Raw genomic sequence first — 27,281 nt, 5'->3', positions numbered from 1 at the left:
GTGCTGTGGTGGGACAGCTTTGCAATCAGAGCTACAGGAAAGCAAAATGAATATCCCAAGACCCCTCACCTCTAGAAGATGACAGCTGCCTGTGGGGCAGTGTGTCTGCCTAGCCGGGGGCTGGGGGAGGTGGTGACTGGGGACAGTCCCTGAGGCGCATGTGACTAGTTGGAATTCACCCATGCTGCCTTGTGCCCATAGGTGTGCCTCAGCTGATGAGACCACAGGCCCTGAGCCACGTGGTCAGGGCCACACCACCCAGTCAGTACTTCCACCTGGGCCCATTCTGCACTGCTCTGCATTACCAGTTTGCAATGGTGTTTGCTGGCAGCAACCCATAAGGCCCAGTGCTGGTCTTCTACAGCTAGGATGACCTTCTCTGCAATACTGCCCAGCTGCCACAGCTGCTGGTCACCTGGCACACGCCTGCCACAAAAACAGCCTTGCCAGTATCCCCTTGAGTACCACAACACCCTCCTCTCCTTCCTGGAGGATCATCATAGACGAGGCTCCAGTTCACCATCAGGACAGGAGCTAGTCACCCAGTGGATAAGGGACAGAGAAAGGATTTCAGAGGCATTAAGACCTGCTTGATTTATTCAGATTATTTAATATATAATTACGCAACTGTGACCCCAAAGTGTGCAAAGTTAAAGCCTTCAACTGCAGCTGAGAGGAGAGGGCAGGAATGGTACACCTGGGGACAGTGGAGAGTCAGGAATGTCCAGCAGGTCTCTTCCCCAGGTTCAGGGAGCGGGGAGTGGCCTGAGGAGCAGGGCCTAGGGTAGCCTCAGGCCAGGGGAAGGGGGCAGAGACCTCCCCCTGGCCTTGGTCAGGAGCCCAGAGTGCCACATGGCTGAGAGGGCAGCAGCCCGGGAAGGGGCCAGAGGCAAGGCCAGGAGAGCACCATTTCTGGGGGGAGGGGGGAGGAGGGAGATGCCCTACAGGAGAAGCCAGGAGGGGCCACCTGCCCCATGGGTGGGAGCCGAGCCAGAGCAGACTGCAGCAAGAGAGACCTGAGGCAGGCACAGGGCCTGAGAGTCCAGACTGGCTGGGCTCAGAGGGCTGAAGAAGGGAAACCAGGGAAGCTCCCAGGGCAGCCTGGTCCAGGGAGCATCCTGACTCTGCGGGGGGTGCCCAGGGAAGGCCACAGTCCCCTCAGGGCCCCCCCACCTCTCTCCCTGGAAAGGAGCTGGGAACCCGTAGTGCAAATCCATGGACCACTCAGTTATGGAGGGAGGCTGTGCCTGAAGGGAGACCCTGGGATGTGCCCCCTCCGCCACCTCGGCCTCCACTGCTGTCCTCAGTACAGCCGCTTCTCGTAACTGTGGGAATAAAGCAAGAGGGGACAAAGAGTGGGTGTGTGGACCCTGTTCCTTTCCTAAAATCCCCTCACCCAGGAAGCCCCAGATTTGGGAAAGGACAGGTTGCTGCAGAGTCCATGCCTCTCAGCCATGAGGGTGGGAGGAGGCAGAAGCCAGCCCTGGGCCTCTGTTCTCCCTAGGCCAGGGCTCCCCAAAGAACTCTGCCAGGTCCAGAGAGAGCCGCGCTCCTTCAAGCCACTGCCACATCTGAGTGACCTGTCCTCAGTGCTTGGGTTGGAGAAGCAGCTCAGCCATCCTTACAGAGTAGGTTCAGGACGGAAGCTGATCTCTGCTTCCTTGTCTGCAACCCCCTCTTGCACACACAGTGGCTCAGGCTCTTTTTAATCACTGGGTCCAGTCTAAGATGCGACTAGATCCAGCAGCCTCAGACCTGGGGTCACAGGTATCTCTCTATACCCCCAAAAGGGATTTGTATTTCTGCTGCTGGATTAGGGGCCATGGCTGGCCTCCTCTACCATGGTGCTGGGGCCAGGGGCCAGGAGGGCCCAATCCCCGAGTCCATGTCCCATGGTTCTATCCCAGCACCACCCTCAGCCCAATGCCCATCCTCCCAGCCCAGGTCCCACCCAGACTGCCCCTGCTCTACTCTACTCTTGGCCCGGGCAGCGCAGTTACTTACACGGCAGAAAGGTATAGCTATGGGAGGGTGGGGCAGAAAGAGACACAGATTAGATGCCCGCCTATGCCTGGGGAGGTGGGCCCTCTTGACCAGGGCGGGCCGCATGCCTGCAACTACTGCTGCCAACCAGCTCTACCTCCACCCGCAGTTGCCCCAGCGCCAGCCCTAGCACCTGTCTCTCTGCCCCTTTGCCCCTGCCTACCTGGGGCCACCACCAGCAAGAGCCCAGCACCACCAGCCCCCTGCCACCAGCCACCAAGCTTCCTGAGCAAGCAAGGGCTGGGGAGCCCAGGTGGGGCTAGCAGCCATACCTCCCGTGCCCTGCTCGGGGAGATGCCCGAGGGGAGGGGAGGGGCCTGGCTGCACAGGGGCTACAGGATAAGGTTCCAGGGTGGGCTGGGTCCTGTAGGACAGGGCGATGGGTCATCCTCAGTATGGGTGGTCCATGGGGCCCCTGGAACCTCAACTTGGTCTTTGAACCCTGGCCCCATGTGCCCAACCCAGAGCCAGCCAGCGAGGGCAAGAAGGCCGCCCACTTACGAGTGCAGGCCGTGCACACCACCCTCGATCTGAGCTGACATGGTCCGCTTCTCGAACTTGAGCTCTCCTGAGTACATCATGGACCTGGCAGGCGGGCAGGTAAGCAGGTCAGGGGTGCCAGGTAAAGAGAAAGAAAGCAACAAGAGGAGGGAAGCCTCCCGGCCTCTAGCTACAATGCTCACCGCAGCACGGACAGGCTCCGGGCCCCGATGTCCTGGCAGCCATGCTGGATCCCTGCTATGAGGTAGGGCACGAACTTCTGGATGGAGCCTTTGTCCTGGATGGAGCCGGAGACGCCCTGTGCGATCTTCACCTTATCCCCCTCACTGCAGGGAGGGTGCAGAGGTTAAGCCCAGCAGGCTGCTGCCCAGAGGACCCCACCCTAACTCTCCAGAGCACAGGCAGAGGGGATGTCACCCAGAAGGGTCCCACAGCACCCCCTCACTGGGCTACAGCAGGGACAAACAAGCCCTCCAGGTTGGGTGGCCCAGGTCCTGCTCCTGCATCTGCCACGTATGCCTGTGTCTCTGTTTTCCAAAACTACAATACAGAGACAGGTGGCATCTGGGGAGGTCAGGGGCATGTGTGGGCCCAAGGACTGCCGGTTGACCTCCATGGCCGGGGCTGGGGGCACATACCTGAAGTATCGTTTCTGGCTGCTGCTGCTCTTCTCCATGGCGTCCAGAGAGCCCATGCCCCGGTACTTCTTGAGCCTCACCCCATCTGAGAAGAAGTACTCGCCGGGGGCCTCAGTGGTGGCAGCCAGCAGAGAGCCCATCATCACTGTGGAAGTGAAAGGATCCGTGCCGCCTGCGCCCACAGCCCTCCTACTGCCCACTCCCAGCCCTACCTGCCCGGTCCCAAGCCTCTTCTCTCACCTGTGGAGGCCCCAAGGGCTAGGGCCTTGACCACATGTCCCACAGTCTGGATGCCACCATCTGCTATGACTGGCACACCAAAGCGCCGGGCATACTCAGCCACCTTGTACACAGCAGTGCCCTGGGGCCGGCCACAGGCCATCACTGGGAAAGGGTGGGTGCACAGGACAGAGAGGAGTCAGCAGCAGCACAGGGCTGGACCAGCCCTTTCTCCTTGTGCCTCCCTCCACTCTGGGGAAAGGGACGGGAGCAGAGGGTATTTCTGAGCATAAGATAGGTGCCAGGAGACAACATCAGGGTGAACGCCACTTCCACCCACCCACAAGAGCACTATAGAGGATTCAGGTGGGGGGATCAGTACTGGTCTTCAGAGTATAAGCACCTCAGACTAGTGGTCCCCAGCATCACCTGCTCTGGAGGCACCAGGTCCCCTCTGAAGCTTTCATTTGCAAAAGCTGTTATTAGAGTTAGATTCTTATGGACAATGGTTCACATTCATTCCTTTACTTGTCTGAGGTCCTTTAGGTTTTAAGTGGGAATTCTAAAGAACCAGCACTTTGCAAGGCATAGGTGAAAGGCTAGATAAACTAGAAAAGGGGACTTACATTTATTTTGTCCCTACTCTACCCCAGGGCTTGGCACAGTGTCTGGCACATAGTAGGTGCTCAATCAATATTTGTCAAGTGAGAAAGGGTTCATGTTTCACCATGGTGGTCAACAAAGGTGAAGGATAAAAACTTAAAAGGAAAAGGCTCTGAAGACCAAAACAGGGAGATATGGCAGGGAAGACAGAGTGGGTCATGCAGTGTTTTGGAGAAATGACCCTCACAAGAGGGGCCAGATTCATTCTCTCTGACCAAGCCAGACCCAACACCTGCAGGTAGCCATCCCACAAGTCAGACACCAGCCTCCAGGCAGGACTCTGTCAACCACAAGGGCAACACATGTCAGGGTCTCCTCTTCCCCGTCCATGTTCTGGAACCTACCCTGCAAAAAGGCTTTTTCCACAAGCGCCTATGGAGCAGAACTCCCCAGCCTGCTACCATCACCGCATGGTTATGTGGTTTATACTATCCCTGTTGTTGAGGGACGTGTTGTCTCCATGCCTCTAAGCATCTACCTTGTCCAGTCTGAACCCTCAGATGGCTTCCAACAAGCACCTTATAAAAGAAGGCACACCAGTTCTGGGTCACAGACTGAGTCTCCTTGACCAGGGTCCAAGTAACAGGTTGGTAGACACTCAAAATTCAAGGTCCCCTCACCTACTTGGTCCTGCATGAATCATCCTAAGCCCACCATCCCAGGAACAGCCTGGCAGGGTGGGCACTCCACAGGAACTTGTGGAGCAAGAACTAGCAAGGCCCTGGCTGTAACTCCTCCCACTATGGACACCCACCTTCTTGGGTGATGCAGATGGAGCCACAGCCCATGCCCACACGTAGCCCATCCACACCAGCATCAATCAGGTTCTTGGCCTGGGCTGCTGTCACCACTGGGAGCGGAGAGGAGACAGACAGAGGAACAGCATGAGGATGGGATGCTCCTGCCCTGCCCAGGGGCTCCCCAGATCCTCAGTCTATCCATCCCCCCAACCTGACCACCTGACCAAAGCCCATCCTGATCCCTGGGGGTGGCAAAGGACAGAGAAGTGTTATAGAGTGAGGGAGGTGGAGCAGGGTGGTGAGAGGGGACCCTGCACTCACCATTCCCCCCAATCACCTGGAGATGGGGGTACTTCTGCTTGACGTAGTGCACCATGGCAATCTGATACACTGAGTTCCCTTGGGATGAGTCCTGTGAAAAAGGGGACAGAAAGCTTGGGCTAGAGAGCTGAGGCTCCTTGCTGGCGAGACTGAGTGGATGAAACCCTGAAATCATAAAAACTGTTTCAACTGTGCTTATTCTAACTTTTTCTCCTGAAAAGTCACTTGAAAACTTTTGGCTGATCCTTAAAGGGACCTGCTTCGCCAGAAGGTTAAACACTGACGTTAGTCTTAAAAGAGTAGACACGGCCTTTTCCTGTGCCCCCCGGCCCCTGTACGAGTCCACGCTCATGGCAAGGAGATACCCTCTGGGCCTGCTGTAGTTGGGATCTTGAATTCCCAAAAGGCCCCTATGTTGAAGCCTTAAACTCCAGTCCACGGCACTATTGGGAGGTGGTAGAACTGTTAAGAGGTGGGGCATAGTGAGGGAAATTAGGCCACCAGGGGCATGCCCTTGAAAGGATATTGACACCTGGCCCATGACCCTTAGAATTCTGACACCAGAGAGTGTGCAGAGAAGCCAAGAGGAAGAACAGTGAGGGAGGGTCAAGGCTAAATGACAGGTGGGGACACATAAGCCTCAACTCTGGGGAGCCACTAGCCTCCTTACTAGTACTATGACATCCGCGCCCGCCTGGGTGAGCAGGTCCAGGCGGTATTTGTCGTCTTCACGGGTGCCCACAGCTGCCCCACACAGCAGCTGCTTGTGGGAGTCTTTAGAGGCCAGAGGATAGTCCCGGTTCTTCTTCAGGTCGGTGCGGGCAATAATGGCCACCAGCTCATCACGATCATTAACAATGGGCAGCTTCCCTGGCAAGGAAGGCAGAGGCAAGTCAAGAAGCAGGCTTTGGAGTGGACAGAGGGACTGGGGTGAAGATAAAAATGGACGGTGCCAAAGACTCTGCTGAAGTACTCAAACCAGCCACTAGGTGACAGCACCCACCCAGGAAGTGGTCCTAAGAACCTGAATTTCTTCCCAAGGAACAGAAAGCAAAGAAAGCTAGACAGGCAGGTTCCTAGGGCTCTTTTCTGTCCTGTGGTCTGACAAGGGTGGAAGGGACAACCCCTAAGCAGTGGTCACAGGCCAGGGCATTAATATGAGGCTGTTTTGGAGGGGGCATGTGCCCTGCTCAATAGAAACTCCAAAGAACTCTCCAGCATGGACCAACTAAAGAATAGCCTATTGGAATCTAGTGAACATTATATAAACAGCTTCAATATCAAATTTAACTGCAGGACTTCTCAGAGCCTTTAATGAGCCAATGTGCAATTCTTTATGCAAGAAGAGGGATATGGAAAGCAGTATTTCTCAGACTTCTGAGGTCACAGAGTCCTTTTCATGTGATGAGCAACTCACAGGACTAGTTTTGAGAAACATACTGTGAAGATGCTGAATTCAGAACAGGTTTCCCTAAGCCAGGAGGATATCAGGTTTCATGTTCCGGCCTGCCTGGGGCTATTCGAAACTTCCCCAAGGCCCAGTGTGGTTGCTGCGAGGTTATAAAGGAACAGGGGATCTAGGGCACAGGCAGGCAGGCTGGGTGTGGAGTTTCCTGCCCACTCCCCAGTACCTTTCTTGCTGCGCTGCAGGATCTCATTTGCCTCTTTCAGTGTCACACCTGCTGGAGCTACCACCAGCTCAATCCGTGGTGTCATCACCTGTGGGGCCAGGAACATTTGCCTGCAGGTTGGCAGGTGAGAGAGAAGGAGCCAGACCTCCCTCTGGTCCCTGGTCACAGGCTCTAGCCTGGGGCCCCGGGGGTGTGGGATCCTGTCTGCACTCCAGCCCCGCCTGCCCTGCCCTGCTGGCACCTCACTGAGCAGGGTGGTGTGGTCCTTCTCAGCCAGGAAGTCAATGTCTCTGGAGGTGACGATGCCCACCAGCTTGCTGCCCATGGTGCCTGTTGCAGTGATGGGGATGCCAGAGAAGCCATGCCGGACCTTGGCCTCCAGCACATCGCCCACAGTGTGTGAGGGGCTCAGTACCACAGGGTCTGTGATGAAGCCCTGCTCAAACTTCTGTGGGCAGAAGGGGAAGGAAAAGGCTGAACAAAATCCAGGAGTGGTGTGCAGCCTAGCCATGGGGGAGTGAGGCAGCCTTGACTGTGCCCAGAGAAGCCATGGCCCTCAATGGGTTGGGGGACTAGTGGCAGAATGAGGACTCGTACCTGTACCCACTGTGAGGAAGGAAAGCCAGGAACCCAAAGTAATCAATCAGGGAATACAGCAGCCTGCAGGGCTGCAAGGGAGGGTGGGAAGGCCTGCAGGGTGGGACCTAGCCAAGTGGCATCTCTCTGGGGAGAGGTCTGGTACTTGCCTTGACCTTCCGCACCTCATTGGCCTGGAACTCTGGGGTACAGTTGTGGTGAATGAAACCAATTCCTCCCATCAGCTGGGATGGAAGAAAAGCGTGGTCAGAGCCAGGGCTAACCCTCCTCAGCCTGCTCATCAGCACCGCCCACCTGTTCAGTCCCCTCTGCCTCGGCATCCCCATTCAGGCATGGGACTCACAGCCATTGCAATGGCCATGTCGGCCTCTGTCACAGTATCCATGGGAGAGGATATCAGTGGAGTCTTCAGTGTGATCTTCCTGGTCAGGGCTGATGTTAAGTCCTGAGGATGGAGGCACAGTCCATTGAAGGGTTTTATCAGCCAATGGACACTCACCAGCACCTACATGTATCCTGTGTCAGGACAGGCGCTGGGGACACTGCAGCGAGCAAAGCAGCTCTCATGGAACTGACATTCTACTTGGAAAGAAAGATAACGGACATGAGACACATGGATGAGAAGACTGCAATCAGGAAGAAGGCTATGAAGAAAAGCAATGGAGCCAAGTGACCATTGGAAGCATGTGGTAAGTAGACTCTAGGTGACAAGGGTTGAGGCAGAGGGAAGCACAGGAGGGTATCTATTAGCATCAGGAAGCGGATGGTTGAGGGTCTAGAGCTCAAGAAAGAAGTCAGGATTGCAAATATCATCGCTGATCCAAATCCCAAATCCTCCAAAATCTAAAACTTTCTGAGCACCAAAATGACACCACGCGCAGAAAATTCCACACCTGACATCATGGATCAAGTCACAGTCAAAATGCAGGCATGGTAAAACATCATATAAAATTACCTTTCAGGCTATAGTGTATGAGGTGTATATGAAACATGAATTTCTGATTTGGATTTGGGCCCACCCCAAGATATCTTGTTACATATATGCAAATATTATAAAAAATTTTTTTAAAAATCTGAAATCTGAAACACTTCCGGTCCCAATCATTTTGGAGGGGACACTCAACTTGTGCAGATTTGGGAATCTGTCTGCCTGTGAAGGATGTTTAAGGCCAGATTATAGACCACTCTGAGATTCAGGTCGACAACTGCCAGTCTCAGCTCCCCAGGCCTCCAGACACAGATAGTCATTTATGAGATTCACAGACCCCTGAAGACCCCATCACAGAACCTGGGCCCACAGCCTAGAAAATGCCACCTTCCCCTTTCCTATCATGCCACAGGAGAAAAGCCACAACCTTCCTGACAAAGGCCAAAGGAAAGGGAGACCCTCGATAGCCAGGCAAGGGGATCTTTTTGGTCTTTCTTTTCCTAACAGCCAGCTCAGTGTCTGCAGTACTGGGGATTGAACCCGGAAGTACTCTATCACTGGGCTACGCCCCCAGTCCTTTTTTTATTTATTTTTAAAATCTGAGACAGAGTCTCCCTAAAAGCCCTGTCCGGCCTTAAACTTAAAATCCTCCTGCTCCAAGTTGCTAGGATTACAGGCACGTACCAGCACACCCAGCAGTAAACTCTGTTGAACTGAACAGCTGGACCAAGAAGGCTTCCTGGTTGCTGTCATAAGGGAAATATCCAAAATAACCCACATGTCCCCCTAATAATCTGTCTGGGTCAGGTCTGGCTACCCACAGGCTTGATATTAGCTTCCCCAACACATAAATGATCTAGGCTCAGGTGCTCTGGCCTTTTATGAGAATCAGACCTGAATAAATAGCAATAATAACATCAATAAAAATGGCTTTTTTATTGGTACCTTATAATTATATATAACACTGGAATTCATTTTGCCATATTCATACATGTATGTGACATAATTTAATCAATCTCATTCCCAGTACCTTCCCTTTCCTGCCCCTCCTCTTCCCCCAGAAATGATTCTTTTAAAAGGTGCATGAGGGCTGGGGTTGTGGCTCAGTGGTAGAGTGCTTGTCTGGCATGCATCAGGTATTGGGTTCCATCCTCAGCACCACATAAAAATGAATAAAATAAAGGTATTATGTCCATCTACAACTAAAAAAAATTTTTAATATATAACAAAAAATAAATTAATTAATTTTTAAAAAGTGCATAAATCCATCATAGAATCATCAAACTTTTTCATGAACTAACTTATAATCATCCTCACTACCCCTCTTGGTGTCTATGAGTTTATCATATACTAATTGTTCATGGTTTTGGCTCATTGCTGATCCCCTTGTGCAAAGCAAGTCACTATATTTCCTCATATTTGCCTCAAATCCCCTTCAAACCCTCTTGGCAGTTCTTGTTCAATGTAGGGTCGGTGAATGATCACTGAACACCATATTCTTAAGTGCCCATAATTTTACTGGCTTCCGCCCTGTCCTTGCTCAGCATTTTAGACAACATGCAGTCCTTATGGTCTATAGAATAAAGCTGCCACACCTAAGCCCTTCCCTCCCAGGGCCTTTTCTGAACCTTTCCCCAAACTCTGTCAGTGATAGAGCATCCTCTGGACCCATGCAAGGCCCCCACTCAGCATTCCCCAGAACCCCCAAGCTGCTTCTGCCCCACCAGGCAAAACACTTTACCCTGTGCCAGTTCCTCTGGCAACAACAAAAGCTATACCCACCACATTCTCAAGAATCGTCTCTCCCACACCTTCCCTTGAGGAAGGAGTCAGCATCCTCCATCACACAGCCAGTCCCTCCCCAACCAAATGAAGAGGGACTCACCACCTCATCAGCTATGAAGTCTATGAATCCTGGGAGGATCAAGAAGTCGCTGCAAAGACAGAAAATGAGTGTTACTGGTGGGCAGGGTACCTGAATGTGGTAGAGCCTGACATGCCAGGGGAGACATTATGGGGATGGAGAAAAGGTCAGAGAAGTTGAGGCTGGAGCCCTCTGATCCTGCTGTCCCACTGCTATAAACCCTCCTTAATCCCCTCACTAGTGTCTTGCTGACTCCAAGAGGTAGAGCCAAAGATGACAGGTCTATGGAGCTGGGTGCCACCAAAATGGATGGCCCCCAATATCCACTGCCTTCCTGAAGGCAGTGTATGTCAAGGAACAGAGAAGTTCCCATATGGCCACACAAAGCAGTTACAGTGCCTGCCCTTGAAAACCTCTCAGTCTTGATGGGGCAGATAATAAGTCAACAAAAGAAAACAACCTAAGAACAATTTTGTAGTGCAACATGACTTGAACATAACCCAGCACAGGACAAGTCACACACCCCAGTGCCAGGGCTGCTGAGTCACACAAGGTTCAAAGCAGCATGGAGGGACCCCAGGGGATTGAGTTCAGGGCATGTTCTAACACAGCAGGTGCTGGACTAGGAGCGACCAACAGACATGATTGTGGTTGGGAAGCGGAGCCATGACTGGAGCAACCAAAGTTGGGAGCTGTCAACTCTAGGGTAGGCCATGGTCACAGAGAAGTCCAGAGGGGGATTGCAGGCTGGCTGGGTATGTCTAGGTGCAGTGCCACAGCCCCAGGTCCCAACAGGCTCAACCTGCCTGAAATCACAGCAGGCCTTGACAGACATATCCAAAAACAAATGTCCCACACTTCAGACTCTGAACCCTGCTAAGCAAAGCAGCAGATGCCCCCACTGCAGGAAGGAAAAGTTCCAGGGCTGATGGGAGTGGGGTGGTTAGTGTGCCCCAAGGCCTAAAGAAACTCCTAGAAGTTCCCCCAGGGAGCTCCCCTAGGAGACTCCAGTGAAAAACATATCAAGGATATACCCCCTCTCCTATCACCAACCACACCACAAAAACAGAATTTTTGCTGCCCCCTGCCCCTTCTTTTGTACAATGAGCCCTTTAAGTGAGAAACAACCTGGGCCTTTTGGCATTATATACATCCTCTCACCTATGGCCAGGCAAGAGGGGACCCTCCCCAGGAGTGACAAGGTATCCTGGTTTTTGGAAAAACTGCCTACCAAGTAGGAATGCTTACAATCCAGGTTAGGGATGGCAGGAGGCAGTCCAAAGATGCTGTTGGGTCACCAGCATCCCCGCTCTGCCCCAGTCCTGGATTCTGATGCTCCTTCCTGGCAGGGACATAATCCTGCAGCCAGGAGACATGGTTAGTGCCAGGCCTGCAGTTGGCAGGACAACTGGCCCAGAGCCACAGAGTAGATCTCCATCCTCCTCCAAAATCCCATGTGTGGTGGGTTTGGGGTGGTAGTCACTGGATACTCATGCAAGGGGACACCAGTGCCAACCTGTGGACAGGCAGGGGCACAAGTGGAAGGAGGGCTGGACTAGATGGTGGAAAAAAGGAATCATCCCCCAGCCCACCGGGGCCTCTGCTGGGGGCAACACTCGAAGCAGCTGCCCAAGCAGGAGAGAGTAGGAGGGAAAGGGCGTCCTGGACCAAGGTCTGGTTGAAGTCTCCCCAAAACTCCCACACCCAGCTTTCCAACACATCCCAAGGCCCTTCCAAGCTGCCACGATACCCAGGAGAGGAGGAAGAGGGCCCGGATTCACCCGCATCTGGCCAGAAACGGGTCAAGGCACAGAGGGCCGTGATGTCGCTGTGCCACGTCCGTCTGCTCTCGGCGCGGGCCTCCTTCCTTCCCAAGCCCAGCCCCCACAGCTGGCACCAAGTCGCTCTTATTGGGTCGGGGCACGCGGGCGTCAGCAAGGGGCAGCCATGCACGTGTGGGGCCGGGGACCACTGTGCTGCGGTGCGTGCTCCCAGGTGGGGCCGAGCCCCGCGCTTACTTGTAGGTGAGGCCATCTGCGTTGGCGAAGAGCTGCTGCGCGGTGAGCCCATCCTCCGGCACGTAGCCGGTGCCGCCGCTGATCAGGTAGTCCGCCATGCTGCCGGGAGACACCGCGACCCGACATAAACACCCGCGCGGGCCGCCCCGCCGCTGCCGCCACCGCCGCTGCCGCCGCTACTGCTGTTACTGCTGACGCGCGCCGCGGCCACGCTGCCGCCGCGAGCCGGGGAGCCGGGGGCGGGGGCTGCGGCTGCGGCGGGCGGCCCGGGGCGCCGCCCTCTCCTCCCGCCCCTCCCTCGGGGACCGCTGCCTCCGCCCCGCGCCGCACAAAGGCCAAGCCCAGTCGGGCCCATCCGCCGCCACCTCCACGCGCACGGCCCGGCCGCCTGCAGTGGTATAGCGATCCTGGCTGCAGAGGCAGGGCCGAGGGATGGCAGAGGGATGTGGGACCAGCCAGGAAAGGGACCGTGGCAGGCCAGGACACGCCCCCTTTGCCGCCCTTTCGTGCTCCTCCCAGGACCCCAGCAGCATGCCGGGCCTGGATCCCCCGGGCCACTGGGCCCTGGCCCGCTTGTCTCCACTTGCCAGCCTCAGGGAAACCTCTAACATGGTTTTCCTTTTCCCTAATACTAATCCCCGCACCCTGATCAAGGCCTGGATTCCTGAGTAACTGTCTGGGCTCACCTCTCCCTAAGGAGGTATTGGTTGGACCACTACCCCAAGCCCTACATCATTCCTAGGGGACAAGCATTTAATGACACACTATGACCTTCGGCGGCCTCAGAGCCCTCTGCAGTCTACAAAGGATTTTTCATAAACCATCACGTTTACTCCATAATCTATTAATTGCCAATTATTAGACCCCCATTTATAGACGCAAACCCTACAGTTTGGAAAGAGGAGAGTGGAAGAGTACAGCTTCTGAATCCTGCTCCAAGGCTTCAGTTTGGCTGTCTTACCTCGGCTCAGGAAATGGTGTATCAACCAGGGCGTTTGGCCCCAGAGAAGACAGTTTGTATTTTGGGGGGAAGGTAGTGTGGTGGGAAGATGGGGGAGGTTCACAGGCCTGTCTTGGACAAGTAAGTATACATACAAATCAGGACAGAGGCTGGGGAACTTTTGAAAACATCCCAGAGCAGAAGTTTGGTGGGCCTGAGTGCCCAGGAAGATAAAGATTTCTACCAGTAAGATTAGGTAGCAAATTGACTAGGGCAGGAGGTGGGGGCAGGTGACCAGAACTGCTAATGCTACTTCCTGACATAGAGCTACTGTCCACTCCACCGTCTCCTCCCTTTGCTCTCCTGTGGTTCCCACACCTCACTTCTGATGAGATGAGAGAATGAGTTAGACTGGACTCAATCCTTTCCCCAGCATGGGAGCTGTCTATGGCATCAGCTCCCTATCTCCTCAGCCCTGGAGACTGGGTTTGTTTACCTCTCAGCTGTGTGGTGGCAGCCAGGCCCAGGGGAGTTTTGACTTCCAAGCCATGAGGCTCCCTGGGTGCCCAGCCTCTGCAGTGATGCCCCCCTCCCAACCCTGCCAGAAAAACAAACTGTTCCATCCATGCACAGAGGGGAGGGGAGGCTTCCTGTGGAATTCAGAGCACTGGAGGAGACTCACAGATGTCCTTTGACTCCTGTGGGGGGTAGGGACACCACAGACCTCAAGTTTCCCTCCCTCACTGGGGCTCCAGATGGGGGCCTCTGGCATTAGAAAGGAGGAAGGGACTGCTGGGGTTCTTGCTGAGTGGGAGCTGGGGCCAGCTTGCCAGAGATGGCTAGAAGACACCTCACTGAGATCTTCACCAGAGATCAACTGGGCGGTGTGTGTGTGTCGGGGGAAGTTTGACCATATAGAGGAGATCTTGTGGGGTCTAGCACTAGGCCTCTCACTGGCTATCTGCGGCAGAAGCAGTGAGACCAGCCAGAGAGAGCACCCTGGCCATTCAGAGCAGTCCTTTCTGGCCACAGAACTGGGCCATCATGCCAACTGTAGTTCAGAGCACAGGGGTCTCTAAGGGACCTGCTGTGGCTCACTGTCCCCTAGGAATAGCTAGGGTACTATTCAGGGTTTGACCAGGGATGGGGTCCAGGAAAGCAGCTGGGTTATGCTATCTCAGGCAACCTTAATGTGACATCTACCCCAGTCTAAGACTCAGGGTCCTGGGGGAGGAGGTTGCCAGGCTGGGTTGTGTGTGTGGGGTCACCTTCCCAGTGATTACAGACTTCATGGACCCTTACCCCTCCTGCTCTGACCTGTGTGAGGGCTCCTCATTACTCTAAGCTGCTGGGCTCAGCCCTGGGTTAGGCTGTCCTTTTCCAGAGACTTAATCCATTGCCCCCCCTCCTTTACTCCTCCCTCTTCCTGATCTTCCCCAGCTGCTTCCTCCATGGGGAGGAGACACCAAGGCAACCAGTGGGCCTCCTTAGCCTGAAGAAGGGCTGCTGGTCCCCTGAGACTTCCCATGTACAGCTTCAAGGTCAAGGGGGCAGATCTGAACCCCTTCCTCAGGGGTAGGGAATTAGTACCCAGCAGGGTACTGAGGTTCAGGCAGGGAGCCCAGAGATCTCTATCTGATTTGGGGCTATTTGAAGGAACAAGATTTCAAAACACTTTTAGGGGAGAAAAGGTGACAACAACATTAGTACTGTTGAGCTGGGACAGGGGGCATGGCTTGCCCAAGTTCCAGCCAGGGAGCAGTAACACTGGATTCAAGCCCAGGACTTCTCACGGAACCCTGACCTCTTCTCACAGCTCCAGGTGGGTGAAGGCAGATGTCGGTCTAAGACACCAGCAGGTTTTGAATCTCATTAAACCACATGGCTGGGGCTCAGGTTTTATATCAGCTCTTCTGAGCCTAAGGGGTGGGGAGGGCAGGCTTGCCCACTCCATGCAGCAGTACAATCCGGAGAAGGGATGCTCCTGAGTGGCTCCAAGCTTGAGCTTTTTTCAATATCTGCTCTAACCAAGATACTGCCTTCATCAAGCCCCCAATCATCCTAGCCTGCTCCCTCCCCAACTGTGGTCCCTCCCTGTCACCCTGAGTCCTGAGCACCAAGCAGCTGGATTTCTAGCATAGGAGGAAGGACAGGGTTTGCCTAAGCCTGAGTCAATTCTAGAGAGGCAGCCGGCAGGGACAGGTGGGATTGGGCTTCACAGCCCCTTAAGCCGTTAAAAGTTCTTACATAAGCGGCCAGCCCCTGGGCAGAGCTACCGGGCTAATTCCCCAGACCACCCCCTCCTCTCCAAACCCAGTTGCCAGGTCACCTCCCCAAGCTGCTGAACACCAGCAGATGGGGCAGAGAAAGAAGTCCAAATCCTCTGGACCGGAAGGACAGTGGGATTGCATTTCAAGCTGCGATACAATCTAGAGATTAGCCGCTGTCTCCTTTCCAGCCAGTTCCACTGGGACCAGGCTCATTGCCCCCCCTCTTCCTCCAGTCACCCTCATTCCCTTCCAGATCCCAGCATGGGGTCCTGAGTCTTAGGAGATGAACTGCACCGGCAGCCTCAAAGGACGTGGCGAGGAGGGGCCAGTGTCTTCATCTAACCCTGGGGAGGCGCTCCATGCGGACACGCACACCTGTCAGTAAGACTACTGAAGAGAGTTCTAGGAACAAACAGCTGAGGTGGAGGAAGCAAAGTTGGACAGGGACTCCAACAAACCACGGTTTGAACCCCAGGAGTTGGAACCACTTGGACCGGTTGTCGTCGGGTGTGTAGTTGAGGTCTGATCCAGGGCTAAGATTTCAGGGAACATTTTTACGACCTGCTCCCTCTCTCCTATTTCTTCGAACAACTCAGCACCGAACCCGTTGCACAGTGCCTTCCTGCATCCCCCAGTCTGAGCCGGGTGCTGCCGAACCGCGTCGCGGGAAGTTAGGGGTGGAGGCGGTGGAGCGAAGGGTGTGTGGGCCTGCCCCTCCCCTCCCCCGCAGCGCGCGGGGTTCCCGGAGCCACCGCGCCCTCCTAGGCCGCCCGCCCCGGATGCGCCCCGCGCGCCCTGCCCTGGGCGTCACCTCTCGGGCTCGTAGCCGGCCTGCAGCAGGCGGGCGCTGTACCGCTGCGCTGCTGTCTCGTGTCCCGGGTGTTGCCGGGCTCCAGGCTCCAGAACAGCGGTGGCTCCGCCTCCCTGCAGCGGCTGAGGGAGCGGCCCCGACTCCGGTGGTAGACCAAGCGGCCCCTCCATGCGGAGGCCACGGCTCAGGGCGGCGGGAGCCTCTCCGCCTGGAGGCTCCCCGGCCCCGGCTGGGCTGTGAGCGCACCAGTCGGGTCCCGGGGAGGGGGCGGGGCCGCCGGGGCGGGGTCTGTGTGCTCGGGGCGGGCCCTGAGCGCCGGGGGCGGGGTTCCGCCCCTCCAGGCGGCTGCTCAAACTCAGCCTGTTTCCCATCACCAAGTAGGTGAGGGTAGATCGGGAGATGGAGGTGGGCGGCTGTCCTCCAAGGGCGGAACTGAAAGGAACCCCGCATTTTCCCGGCGGTCTGGGTCCCTCAGCTTCTCTTGACCCATTCTGAAGGAAATCAGTAGGGGAAAGAAGCGCCTAGGCAGGGGTCCTCAGCAGTCTTTTGCGGGTTCTTTGGCCTTCTAAGGACGATGTTCTCTGGAGCGCCTTCTACCGGCCGGCCGCAGACGTCCCACACTAAGGCAGAAGTAGGGACAATACCCTTTTCCCTTAGCTTACTCAACAGACCCCACCTTAGATGGGAAGAAAAGAGATTTTCCACAAAAGAGGTTTACCACTGCTTGAGGAAGGAACACACAGGCTGCAAACTCCTTAACGGATAAACCTTAATCTTGTGCTCGAGGTACCCCATAATAAGGGAGTGGGGCTGAGAGCATAAGGTGCTCAGATTTGTTCGTCTCCTGAGTGGGATACACACATTTTCCCATTTCTCTTTGTTACCATTGTCAACAATGATTGAGCACCTCTCAGAGAGGTGAAAAGCAAGAAAAGTAAGAGTGTCTGCACTCAAGCAGTTAGAGATAGAATAGATAGAAAATATAGCAGTTGATTTTTTTGTGTGTGCACCAGGAGCACCTAACCACTGAGCTACATCCCCAACCCTTTTATATTTGTATTTTTATTTTTAGATAGGGTCTCGCTAAGCTGCTGAGTCTGGTTTTGAATTTGTGATCCTCCTGCCTCAGCCTCCCTAGCCACTGGGGTTATAGGTGTGCAACTAACTTGACAAGTCTTATACTGTATACTTTCTAAAGATCTGACAATCAGGGAGTGGGGTTGTGGCTCAGTGGTAGAGCACTTGCCTGGCATGCGTGGGGGCACTGGGTTCAGTCCTCAGCACCACATAAATAAACAAAATAAAAGTATTGTGTCCATCTACAACTAAAAAGAAAAGAAAAAAATTTTTAAAAAGATTTGACAATCAGAGAGGAAAGAAATGTTAAACACTGGGGAAATGATAAGATACATTTCAAGAAAGCAGAATTGTGACTCACTTTTCAGCACTTTCACAAAGAAAAGTGAATTTATACAACTATTAAATTTTGGACTTTATCCTTCTTAGTACCTTTTCCTACACATTCACACCCCCCAAATCAGTATTAAAACAGTTTCTGTGATTCACAGTCACATGTGAAATCTTGTCCCCATTTATGCCATTATAGACAAGATTTTGTATAACAAGGTCATTTCCAAGTCCTTGCAGATCTCTCAAGGAGGCAAAGGTGAACTGATTGATCTAAATTGTACAGAATAATAAAGTCATTTTTCTGGTCCCAATTAATGAAACAATCATTCTGTATGCAAAACAAGCCAATACACAGATTCATGACCATACACAGGAGACTACTAAGCAGACTCTGCAGTTAGGTGGATATAGGTTCAAATCTGGACTTCTTACTAAATAAACACCCAAGTCACAAACTCTGAGCTTCAATTTCCCCTTCTTTCAAATTCTGTTAACACTCTCTCATAAGGTTGCTTTGTGATCAGTGGGCTAAGCACATGTAAAGTTACTTGTTGTATAAATGACTCAAAATAAATGGACAATCAGGCAATGATTGTCGTAAATGAAGTAAGCTGTACCTAAATTCTCTCCTTTTGAAGAGAAAGTTTAAATACAATATGTTACCTTTTCTATTATATATTCATTCAACAGTGTGTATTGAGCACCTTGCATATGCCAACTAGAGACTGGGAGTATGATGGTGAACAAGATGGTCATTGTCTCTGCGGTCTTGGCCCTTCAAGTTCAGTGGGGCAGAGATGAAAAGGCAATTAGAATACAATATAGAAAGGGTCTGACAGGAAAGGCAACCCTCCACACAGCCCATGTGCCTGGGCAATGCACAGTACCAGATATTCTGAGAAAGAGATGAATTGACACCACTTCTAAGTCTCCTGCAAGTAGGCAGACTATACTAAATAAATGAATGAATGACATGCACATGAAAAGTGAGCAGGCAGGTGTAGTGGCTAAGACTGGCACTCACTGCAGAATGGCTTTGTCTTATCTCCAGAGCTTGTTGGCTACAAATGAGATTTGCTAGCAAACTATTCATTAAAATAATAGCATTAAATAGAATAGCCTAAGGGCCTCAACATTTCATAGGAAGGAGTTTTACTTACAATAATGTCTAGACAAGTGATTCTTTGCAGGACATTCAGCAATTCTGAAGAAATTTTGGTACTGAGGACTGAACCCAGGATCTCCCACACTGAGCTACACATATGGTCCTATTTATTTGATTTAGACACAGGGTCTCACTAAGTTGTCTTGAACTTGCAATCCTCCTGCCTCAGGCTCCCGAGTAGCTGGGATTACAGATATGTGTCACTGCACCCAGCTCAGCAGTTGCTGTTTGACATTAAAAGTCAAGTGCTTTTTTTCAGTTTGGGGTTATCCTCATTTCCCTTGCTAACCACAAAGTTTTTGTTTGTTTTTGCAGTACTAGGGATCAAATCCAGGGTCCAGTGCCTGCTAGGCATGCACTCTACCACTGAGCTCCATCCCTAGCCTATCTGTTGGCCATGATCAAGAAGGAAGAGGATATGTTATTATCTAGTGGGTAGAGGCCAGGGATGCTGCTAGACATCTACAAGTCTCACAGGGCCCTTCAAAACCAAAAAGTACCAGCCCAAATGTCACCAATGCTGAGGTTGAGAGATCCTGCTCTGGAGGAACTATTGGAAGAAACTAGAATCAAAGCTATACTGCTTAATATTCCTAAAGATGTCTGGACAATTGACTGTTTCAATCTTTCATCCAAGAAAGAGCTATGGAGACCAGGCATGGTGATGCATCCCCATTATCCCAATAACTCAAGAGGCTGAGGCAGGATTGCAAGTTTGAGGCCAGCCTCAGCAATTTAGGGAGATCCTCAGCAACTTAGCAAGACTATCTCAAAATAAAAATAAATAAATAAATAAAAGGAGCTAGTGGGGTAAATCAGTGGCAAAGTGCCCCTGGGTTCAATCCCTAGTGCAAAGAAAGGAAGGAAGGAAAGAAGGAAGGAAGGAAGGAAGAAAGAAAGAACGAGCTATGGTATCTTCACTAAGTCTCAGTTTTCTTATCTGAGAAATTAAAGTATGTGATTAAATGGTATAAAAAGCACTTTCTACCTTGAAAAAAGCATGTGAATCAAATATAGGAATAGGATGTGATTACATAGAATGTAAGATTCAGGAGTGGTGATCGGTCCTGTCTGAATGGGCTCCCTCACCTATCAGACTTCCTGGAGTTGCTGAGTTCATTTTTCAAAAATATGTGGAACACTTTCCTTCTGCTACCACAGGTAAGGAACTGGGCTAGGTGTCCTGGGGGTACCAAGAGGAATTAGATACAATTCTGAGTAGATACAATTAGATACAATTCAAGCAGAATTAGATTCAAAATATCTTGAAGTAACCACAGTGTAGGAGAGCAGAAAAAAAGCCAGAAACGAATGGAAGGGTAAAGACCAACATTAAATTGAGCATTAAATTAAATGTTTCAGACACAAGGATAAGTCCTTCATGTACTTTCATCATTAATCCTTGTTGTCTATATGCCTATTTCTCTGGAAAACAGAGGTTCAGGAAGGTTCAGCAGATCATTCACAGAATGATGAATGGTGGAACCCAGGCAAGTCATGTGACCATTTTATTCCAACTCTAGAGACTTTTCTAACAACTCATGGCTGCTTGGGCATTGCCAAGGCAGGGAGATGAGCAAAGGAGGGAGATAGTCCATTCTGGAGGGCAAGCAAGAGAGGTTTCTGAAGGGAGACACTGATCATTCTTTGAAATGTCTTCCTAGTAACCCCCCTCCTCCCTTCCCTCCTATAGAACCTGACACCATCAGCAGAGGGCCTGATTCAAGTCACAGCCATGGCCTTCAAAACATTATTAAGATTATTTTGTGATTCATTTGATTTTTTTTTTTTTTTTTTTTTTTTTTACACCAGGGATTGAATCTGGAGCACTTAACCACTGAGCCACATCCACAACACTTTTCGTTTTTTATTTTGAAACCAGGTCTCATAAGTTGCTGAGGATGGCTTTGAACTTCTGATCCTCCTTCCTCATCCTCCTGAGCCTCAGCCTCCTGAGCTGCTGGGATTACAGGTGTGCACCACTATGCTGGGCTGTGATTCAGATTTTGATCTGAGTAAATATCCCTTGAATGAGTGATTTTAGAGTTGGGTGTAGATTACATTTATTGTCACAAAATTTCTGTTGTAGACATAGCAAAGTCCCTGACTAACAATTATTGCTCATCATTTAATTGTGGAAAAAGAGAATTGACCTTTTAGGAGCAAATTTGAATATCTCTACTGTATAAATGTGTAACTTAGGCCTAAAGGTAGCTATAATAACTTCTGTCTGCTCTTTTAATGCTTGAAAAGAGTGCATTGATTGTCCAACAGATAATTATGGAGCACATGACATGTATTATAGTGTGCTAGGCACAGGAGGGCACCAAAGGAATTTGCCAGGAAATGAAACACTAAAAGCTAACTAACAAGCTGGTCACAGTGGTGCATGCTTATAATCCTAGTAACTCAGGAAGCTCAGACAGTAAGTTCACAAGTTCAAGACCAGCCTAGGCAATTTAGCAATGCCCTGTCTCAAAATAAAATAAAAAGGGCACACCTGTAATCCCAGAGACTTGGGAGGCAGTGACAGGAGGATTACAAATTTGAGGTTAGCTCAGCAACTTGGTGAGGCCCCAAGCAACTTAGCAAGACCCTGTCTCAAAATGAAAAATAAGAAAGGGTTGGGGGTGTGGCCTATTGGTTAAGCACCTCTGGATTCAATCCCCAGTACCCCACTACCAAAAGAAAAAAGAAAAAAAAAAAAAAAAAAAAAAAAAAGAGCTGGGAGTGTAGTTCGGTGATAGAACATTTGTGTAGCATTCGTTAAGTCCTGGACTCAATCTCCAGGACAAAGAAAAGAAAAGCTGAATAATCATGTCAAGTAGTCATCCTCAACTGGGGGCAACTTTGCCTCCAAGGTTTGTTTGGCCTGAATGAAGACATTTTTGTTGCCACAGCTGCAGGGTGCTGCTGGCATCTAGTGAGCAGAGGTCCAGGACACGGCAGAGCATTCTGAACTGCAGAGGGTAACCCCCCCACACTGCAAAGAATGATCTGGCTCAAGGTGTCACTAGTGCTAGGGTTTGGAAATCCTAATCAAAGAATTACATGTTCCCTGGGTAATGCAAACTTGGGCATTATAGAACCTACGAAAAGGGACCCAACCATGGGCTGGGGTTGTGGCTCAGTGGCACTGCGCTTGCCTAGCACGCGTCAGGCCCTGGGTTCAATCCTCAGCATTACATGAAAACAAAATAAAGGTATTGTGTCCCCCCCAAAACTAAAAAAAAAAAACCGATATTTTTTTTAAAAAATTTAAGAAAGGAGACCTAACACTATCAGTTGGAATAATCAATCTGAGGAGTTTTCATAAAGAAATAAGGACTAGACTGAGTCTTAGAAGGAGAGTTAGGATTCCAAAGAGAGGGGGCCCAGGAGGACTGTGGGGAGCGTGCCATGTGGAGTAATCCAGCAAGTTTCTGGGAGCAATGAGCAGGTCATCCCCGGTGGAGCACTGTGTCTACTCCAAAGCAGGTGGGTTGGGTCAGGAAGTTAGTGTTGTCACCATGTCACAAATGAGGTAACCACAGCACAGAAAGCTTGAGAGAGGATCCTGTGGTCAATCCTGAGCTGAGACTAGAAGCTAGTCTACCTGCTGCCTAGGCCCTGGCCTTGGTCCAATGTCATCTACCTCCCCCCGAGCCATGGCCTTGCCTATGCTGCTGTCACCAATTGCCAAATGAAACCTTCAGGGCCATACCCAAACAAAGCTTCTTTCTGCCCTGAGTGCAGTCATACTCTGGAACATCAGTATCTCTTTATGGGAAGGGAGAATCTGTAGAAACACCGCCTCCCTCACCACAAACACACACACACACACACACACACACACACACACACACACACACACCTCTCAAGTAAGAAATGGAGAGACTGTAGAAAATGGAATGACTTTTCTTTCTTTCTTTCTTTCTTTTTTTTTTTTTTTTTTTTTTTAGGTACTAGAAATTGAACCCAGGGACACTTTATCCCTGAGTCACACCCCTGCACCCCTGGCCCTTTTAATTTTGAGACAGGGTCTCACTAAGTTGCCAGGACAGACCTCTAACTTGTGATCCTCCTGCCTCAGTCTTCCAAGTTACTGGGATTACAGGCATGTAACACCCATGCTCATCTGGAATTGTGTTCTGAAGAGCACAGATGCACAATTAATATGGAACATCAGTTGAGAAGAGAATCTGCTGGGGCAATAGGAACAGAGGAGCTTCTGGCTGGCTGAGCCAGCATGAATGAGGAAACCAGCCAGCATGGGAAGTGGTATTCAGTATTGTAGCAACTGGGGAGGGGGCAAAGGCTGATGCAGATCAGAGAAGCAGGGGGCAGTCGTGGTCCCTGGAGAATCATACACAAGTTCAGTTCATGAAGGTCTGTTTGACTGACTAGTATTACTCTGTTCCATCCTACTCTTAGGGTCCCTGAAGTGAGGCAATATCAGAAAAGAGTGGACTTAAGAAAGAATAACTGGAGGAGTTTGGGCCAGAGGATATGGTGTCAGGATGGAACTGAGGGAAAGAAGCAAATGGATTGCAGGGACTGTCCCCTGACAGCTCAGAGGCCAGATCTGCCTGTGCCAGATTTTTTTTTTTTTTTTTTTCTGTGTTGGGGACTGAACTCAGGACACTTCACCACTAACAACACCCCAGACATTTAAATTTTTTTTTTTTTTATATTTTGAGATAGGGTCTCACTAAGTTGCTGAGGCTGGCTTTGAACTTGTGATCCTTCTGCTTCAGCTTCCCAAGTTGCTGGATTACAGGCATGTGTCACCATGCCCAGCATCTAGTGCCAGATCTGGAGTAGGTGGGAGAAGCCAGGTAAGAAGCAGCAGCAGATCAAGAAGATCTATCTGTACAGGATGCAGAGCCCCACACCTGGGTCTTCCTCTCCCCTCTGCCTGCCACCCATGTCCGAGTGACAGGGTTGATGGGAGTAATGGGAACCCAGGCATTAGGAGCCTGTTTTACTCAGCTTTTCACCAAAAGACCTGACAAGAACAATTTTAGAGGAGGAAAATTTATTTGGGGAATCACAGTTTCAGAGGTCTCAGTCCATTGCTCTGGGCCCAAGATGAGGCCGAACATCATGGCAGAAGGGCGTGACAGAAGAGAGCAGCTCAGAACATGGCAACAGGGAAGCAGGGAGAGCTCTCACTTACCAGGGATAAAATATAAACCCCAAGGTACACCCCCAGTGACATAAACCCCCAGGCAACACCTTCAGTCACATCCTGTGGGCCTCCAGTTACCACCCAGTTAATCCCTACCAGAGAATTAATCCACTGATTAGGTTAAGGCTCTCGAACCCAATCATCTCACATCTAAACTTCCTTGCATTGTCTCACACATGAGCTTTTGGGGGACACCTCATATCTGAACCATAACACAGCCCCATGACTCTTCTCCCTGGCCCCACCTTGTCCCAACCTTCAGTGCTTAAATCATTACAAAGCTCTGCCATGCTTTGCCCAGCTGTGCCTACTTTTCTAGCTCTAGTGATAATGCGGTTGGGATTGTGCAGAGTTGGTGCAATGTCAGGGGCCTCTGGTCCAGGAATCATCTAGGCCAAGACTACAATTGCTTCCACCTCTGGCTACAGCATCCACTGCACTGGATCCCCATGAGGCACCCTTTCCTTTACCCCAAGGGCATAAGGGACCAAGATCCTTTCTTTGAGGACAATCTGCTCAGTCTCCCTTGCTTTTATTTCCAACCATTCCCCAGCCTGACCTCATAAGAAAAATGTAAGCAATGTGCAAACTGCACTTTTCTCTTGCCTGGGAGGCCCTGGCATTATCAGAGCCACAACAAACCCTGGCCTTCACTCCAACCCACTCCTGCCTTTTGCCCAGGGCTTGAAAGCGGAGGGACACAGAGTGCTGGTGCTGTGGTGTGGGCCCTGGACGCCAGGGCAGGCTCCACCCTAGTCACTGCAGGGAAGCCTGGATGTTGCTGCTGTGGCAGTCTCCAGGCCCCAGGGTGCCAGAGGGCAGGAAACGGAAGAGGTTCTGGTCCAGGTTTGGAAGTGCAATTGGGCCCCAAGTTCAAAAAGAGCCGCACCCTTCCTCTGGCCTGCATAAGCTCCTGACTTCCCTGCCTCCTGTCAGGCATTGGGGGCAAGTTGACTGCTGTTTTTGAACAAACCACAGGGACAGAGAGCTAAACTGGGGCTGAGGCCTGGACTTTGGCATGGAGGCAGGGAGGGAAAGAGTAGGTTGCAGTCACAGGAGACCCACCTGGGCCCACTCAAATCCCCAAGCCTCCTTCTAGCTGGGGTATTGCCCTTCCTCATCTCTCTCTCTCTCTCTCTCTCTCTCTCTCTCTCTCTAATATTTTTAGTTATAGATGGACAAAATACCTTTGTATTTATTTGTTTATTTTTATGTGGTGCTGAGGATCTGAACCCAGTGCCTCACATGTGCTAGGCAAGTGCTCTACCACTGAGCCGCAACCCCAGCCCCATGGGGCATTGCCCCTTACTTGCCTGGTCAGTCCAAGGGCACCTCTGGACATCTGGCAGGGGCAACCCCACCCCTGCTGCCAGGCCTTGAGAGCTCCTTGGTTCTTGCTTCTCACAGCTGTTGTACCTTCCTCCTGCCCCATCCACTCACTCCCCAAAGGGGCAACTGGAGAGGAATTACCTGTGCTTTTATTTCCAGCCCTTCCCCCAAGTAGTCTAGCTCAGACCCCAGCTCATCCTCATGGTGAGTATGAGTGGGCACCCAGGGTTTCCTGCCTGGGGATGGGAGGGCCTCAGCTGGTTACCTGCACCCCAGAGCTGTATCCAGGTCAGAGCCTTCCCTGCCTTGGGTGTGGCTGCAGCTCAGTCTAGACCCTCCAGGGAGGACTATGCTATAGCACCAAAGTTCCTAAAACATCAGCCTGGGGATGGGGATTGGCATCCTGAGAAGTGTTTTGTCTTGTTTTTCCTTTTTTCCCATCCCGCGGTGCTGGGGATTGGAACACCGGTCTTTCCGCCTGCGGGTCAAGCGCCCTACACGACGGGCTATATCGTCAGCACTGGGGATGGGGATTGGCAACACTTCTGCTCCCTTGAAAGTATGGTTGGGGGATTGATGACCCCACCTGGAGCCTTTGACAATCCCCCCTTTCCTTCCAGGTAGGCCTAAGAGTGTGTGCGTGGTGAGTGGTGGAATATGCTCCAGGGCTCCCTCTCCCTACCACACTGGAAAAAAGAACTTTGTATCCACAGCGTAGAAATGCTGTGAGATGCTGCCCTGTTTAGTTTCCAGCCAATTAAATCAAGAAGAATTCTCCCAAGACTGAGAGCAAAGTCAGGAAGTAGTTGGGAAAGCTTCCATCACCCCTCACCTGCAATGGGGTGTCCTGTGGTCCTTAGAATCTGGAGCCAGCTAGACCAGGGATCTGGAGTAGGATCTCTGTGATAAACCCACTGAGAACTTGGTGACCTTGCCATGGCCTGTCTGAACACAGGCAAGGGGGCAAGGACCTGACTAGTCCTGACTTAGGGCACAGGGCTCATGAGCAAACAGGGGCTTCTGCAGCATCTGGCTACTCTGGGTCCCTCTGCACAGTTGTGTCAGCTCCATGTCACACCTTGACCTTGTCTCCTTGATAGCTTATCATCTGTTATTCTGAAGACTGATTATCACTGTGATGAAACTTATTAAATGCTAGATGAGACAACAAATGAGGGAAATGATTTGAAAGGGCTATGAAAAATGTCAAGAACTGCATACGTGCAAGTGAGTATTCTCAGGAATTGATGGGAGGGATCTGAGAATTCATCTAACCTGACGCTTCACTTTGCAGGTGAGAAATACAAGGTTTAGTGAGTAAAGGAGTTTCCCAGGGCCTCACAGAGTGTTGAGGCCTGAAATGGAGTCCCGAGAGGCAGTTAGCCAGTCACTGAGCGTCCACTTTAGACACAGTGTTCTGCTTTTCCCATCAATCCATTCCACACAGCAATCCTAGGAAGCAGGAGTATTAATCTTATAAATGAGGAAACTTGACTGAGAAAGGTTTTTAATTAAAAAAAAATTTTTGGCACGGTGCTGGGCATTGAACCCAGCAGGGTCTTGCACATGCTAAGTGTATACTATGCCTCTGAACTATACCTCCAGCCCTAATCCACTTTTTAAATTGAGATAATTCATCTACCACAAAATTCATCATTTTAAAGTGTGCAATTCAGTGGGTTTTAGTATATTCACAAAGTTATATAACTATTACCACTAAGTCTAAAACGTTCTCATCAACCCCAAAGGAACCTCACATCCACCAGCAGTCACTTCTCATTCTTCCCTCCCCCATCCCCTGGCAACCACTAATCTACTTTCTGTCTCTGTGGATTTGTCTATTCTGGATTTTTCATATGCATGGAATCAAATAAAATGTGGCCTTTATGTCTGGCTTTTAATTCACTCCAAATTCTTTATTTACATACAGTAAAATTCACTCCTTTTGATATACAGTTCTGTATTTTAACAGTGTACAGACCAATGTACCCATCAATACAATCTAGATACAGAACACTTTCCA

General features: G+C 51.2%; 1 protein-coding gene across 1 annotated transcript; it reads right to left on the bottom strand.

Annotated features, from left to right (window-relative positions):
* Positions 1-583: 583 nt before the first annotated feature.
* On the bottom strand, positions 584-16,426 carry Impdh1 (inosine monophosphate dehydrogenase 1). The gene is made up of 15 exons (XM_047561083.1): positions 16,185-16,426; positions 12,164-12,262; positions 10,167-10,215; positions 7,697-7,798; positions 7,503-7,577; positions 6,998-7,204; positions 6,757-6,844; positions 5,796-5,995; positions 5,126-5,216; positions 4,819-4,914; positions 3,423-3,566; positions 3,183-3,327; positions 2,727-2,870; positions 2,545-2,628; positions 584-1,325 (listed from the first exon to the last, which is right to left on the bottom strand). Exons 1-15 carry the CDS (start codon positions 16,352-16,354, stop codon positions 1,304-1,306), a joined length of 1,716 nt encoding a protein of 571 aa, XP_047417039.1. The 5' UTR covers positions 16,355-16,426; the 3' UTR covers positions 584-1,303.
* Positions 16,427-27,281: the final 10,855 nt, after the last annotated feature.

The sequence above is a fragment of the Sciurus carolinensis genome, chromosome 8 (genome assembly GCF_902686445.1).
Source record: "Sciurus carolinensis chromosome 8, mSciCar1.2, whole genome shotgun sequence".
NCBI classification, from domain to species: Eukaryota; Metazoa; Chordata; class Mammalia; order Rodentia; family Sciuridae; genus Sciurus; species Sciurus carolinensis.
This window is presented reverse-complemented; position numbering and strand designations above follow the sequence as displayed.

Bases quoted from the DNA above. Each gene is read 5' to 3' on its own strand.
- Impdh1 (XM_047561083.1), bottom strand. From the start codon at position 16,354: ATGGAGGGGCCGCTTGGTCTACCACCGGAGTCGGGGCCGCTCCCTCAG. The intron at 6,845-6,997 runs GTGCCAGCAGGG...CTGGCCCCACAG, and splicing joins ACACCACCCTGCTCAGTGAG to GTGATGACACCACGGATTGA. The intron at 3,567-4,818 runs GTGGGTGTCCAT...ACCCTTTCCCAG, and splicing joins CATCTGCATCACCCAAGAAG to TGATGGCCTGTGGCCGGCCC.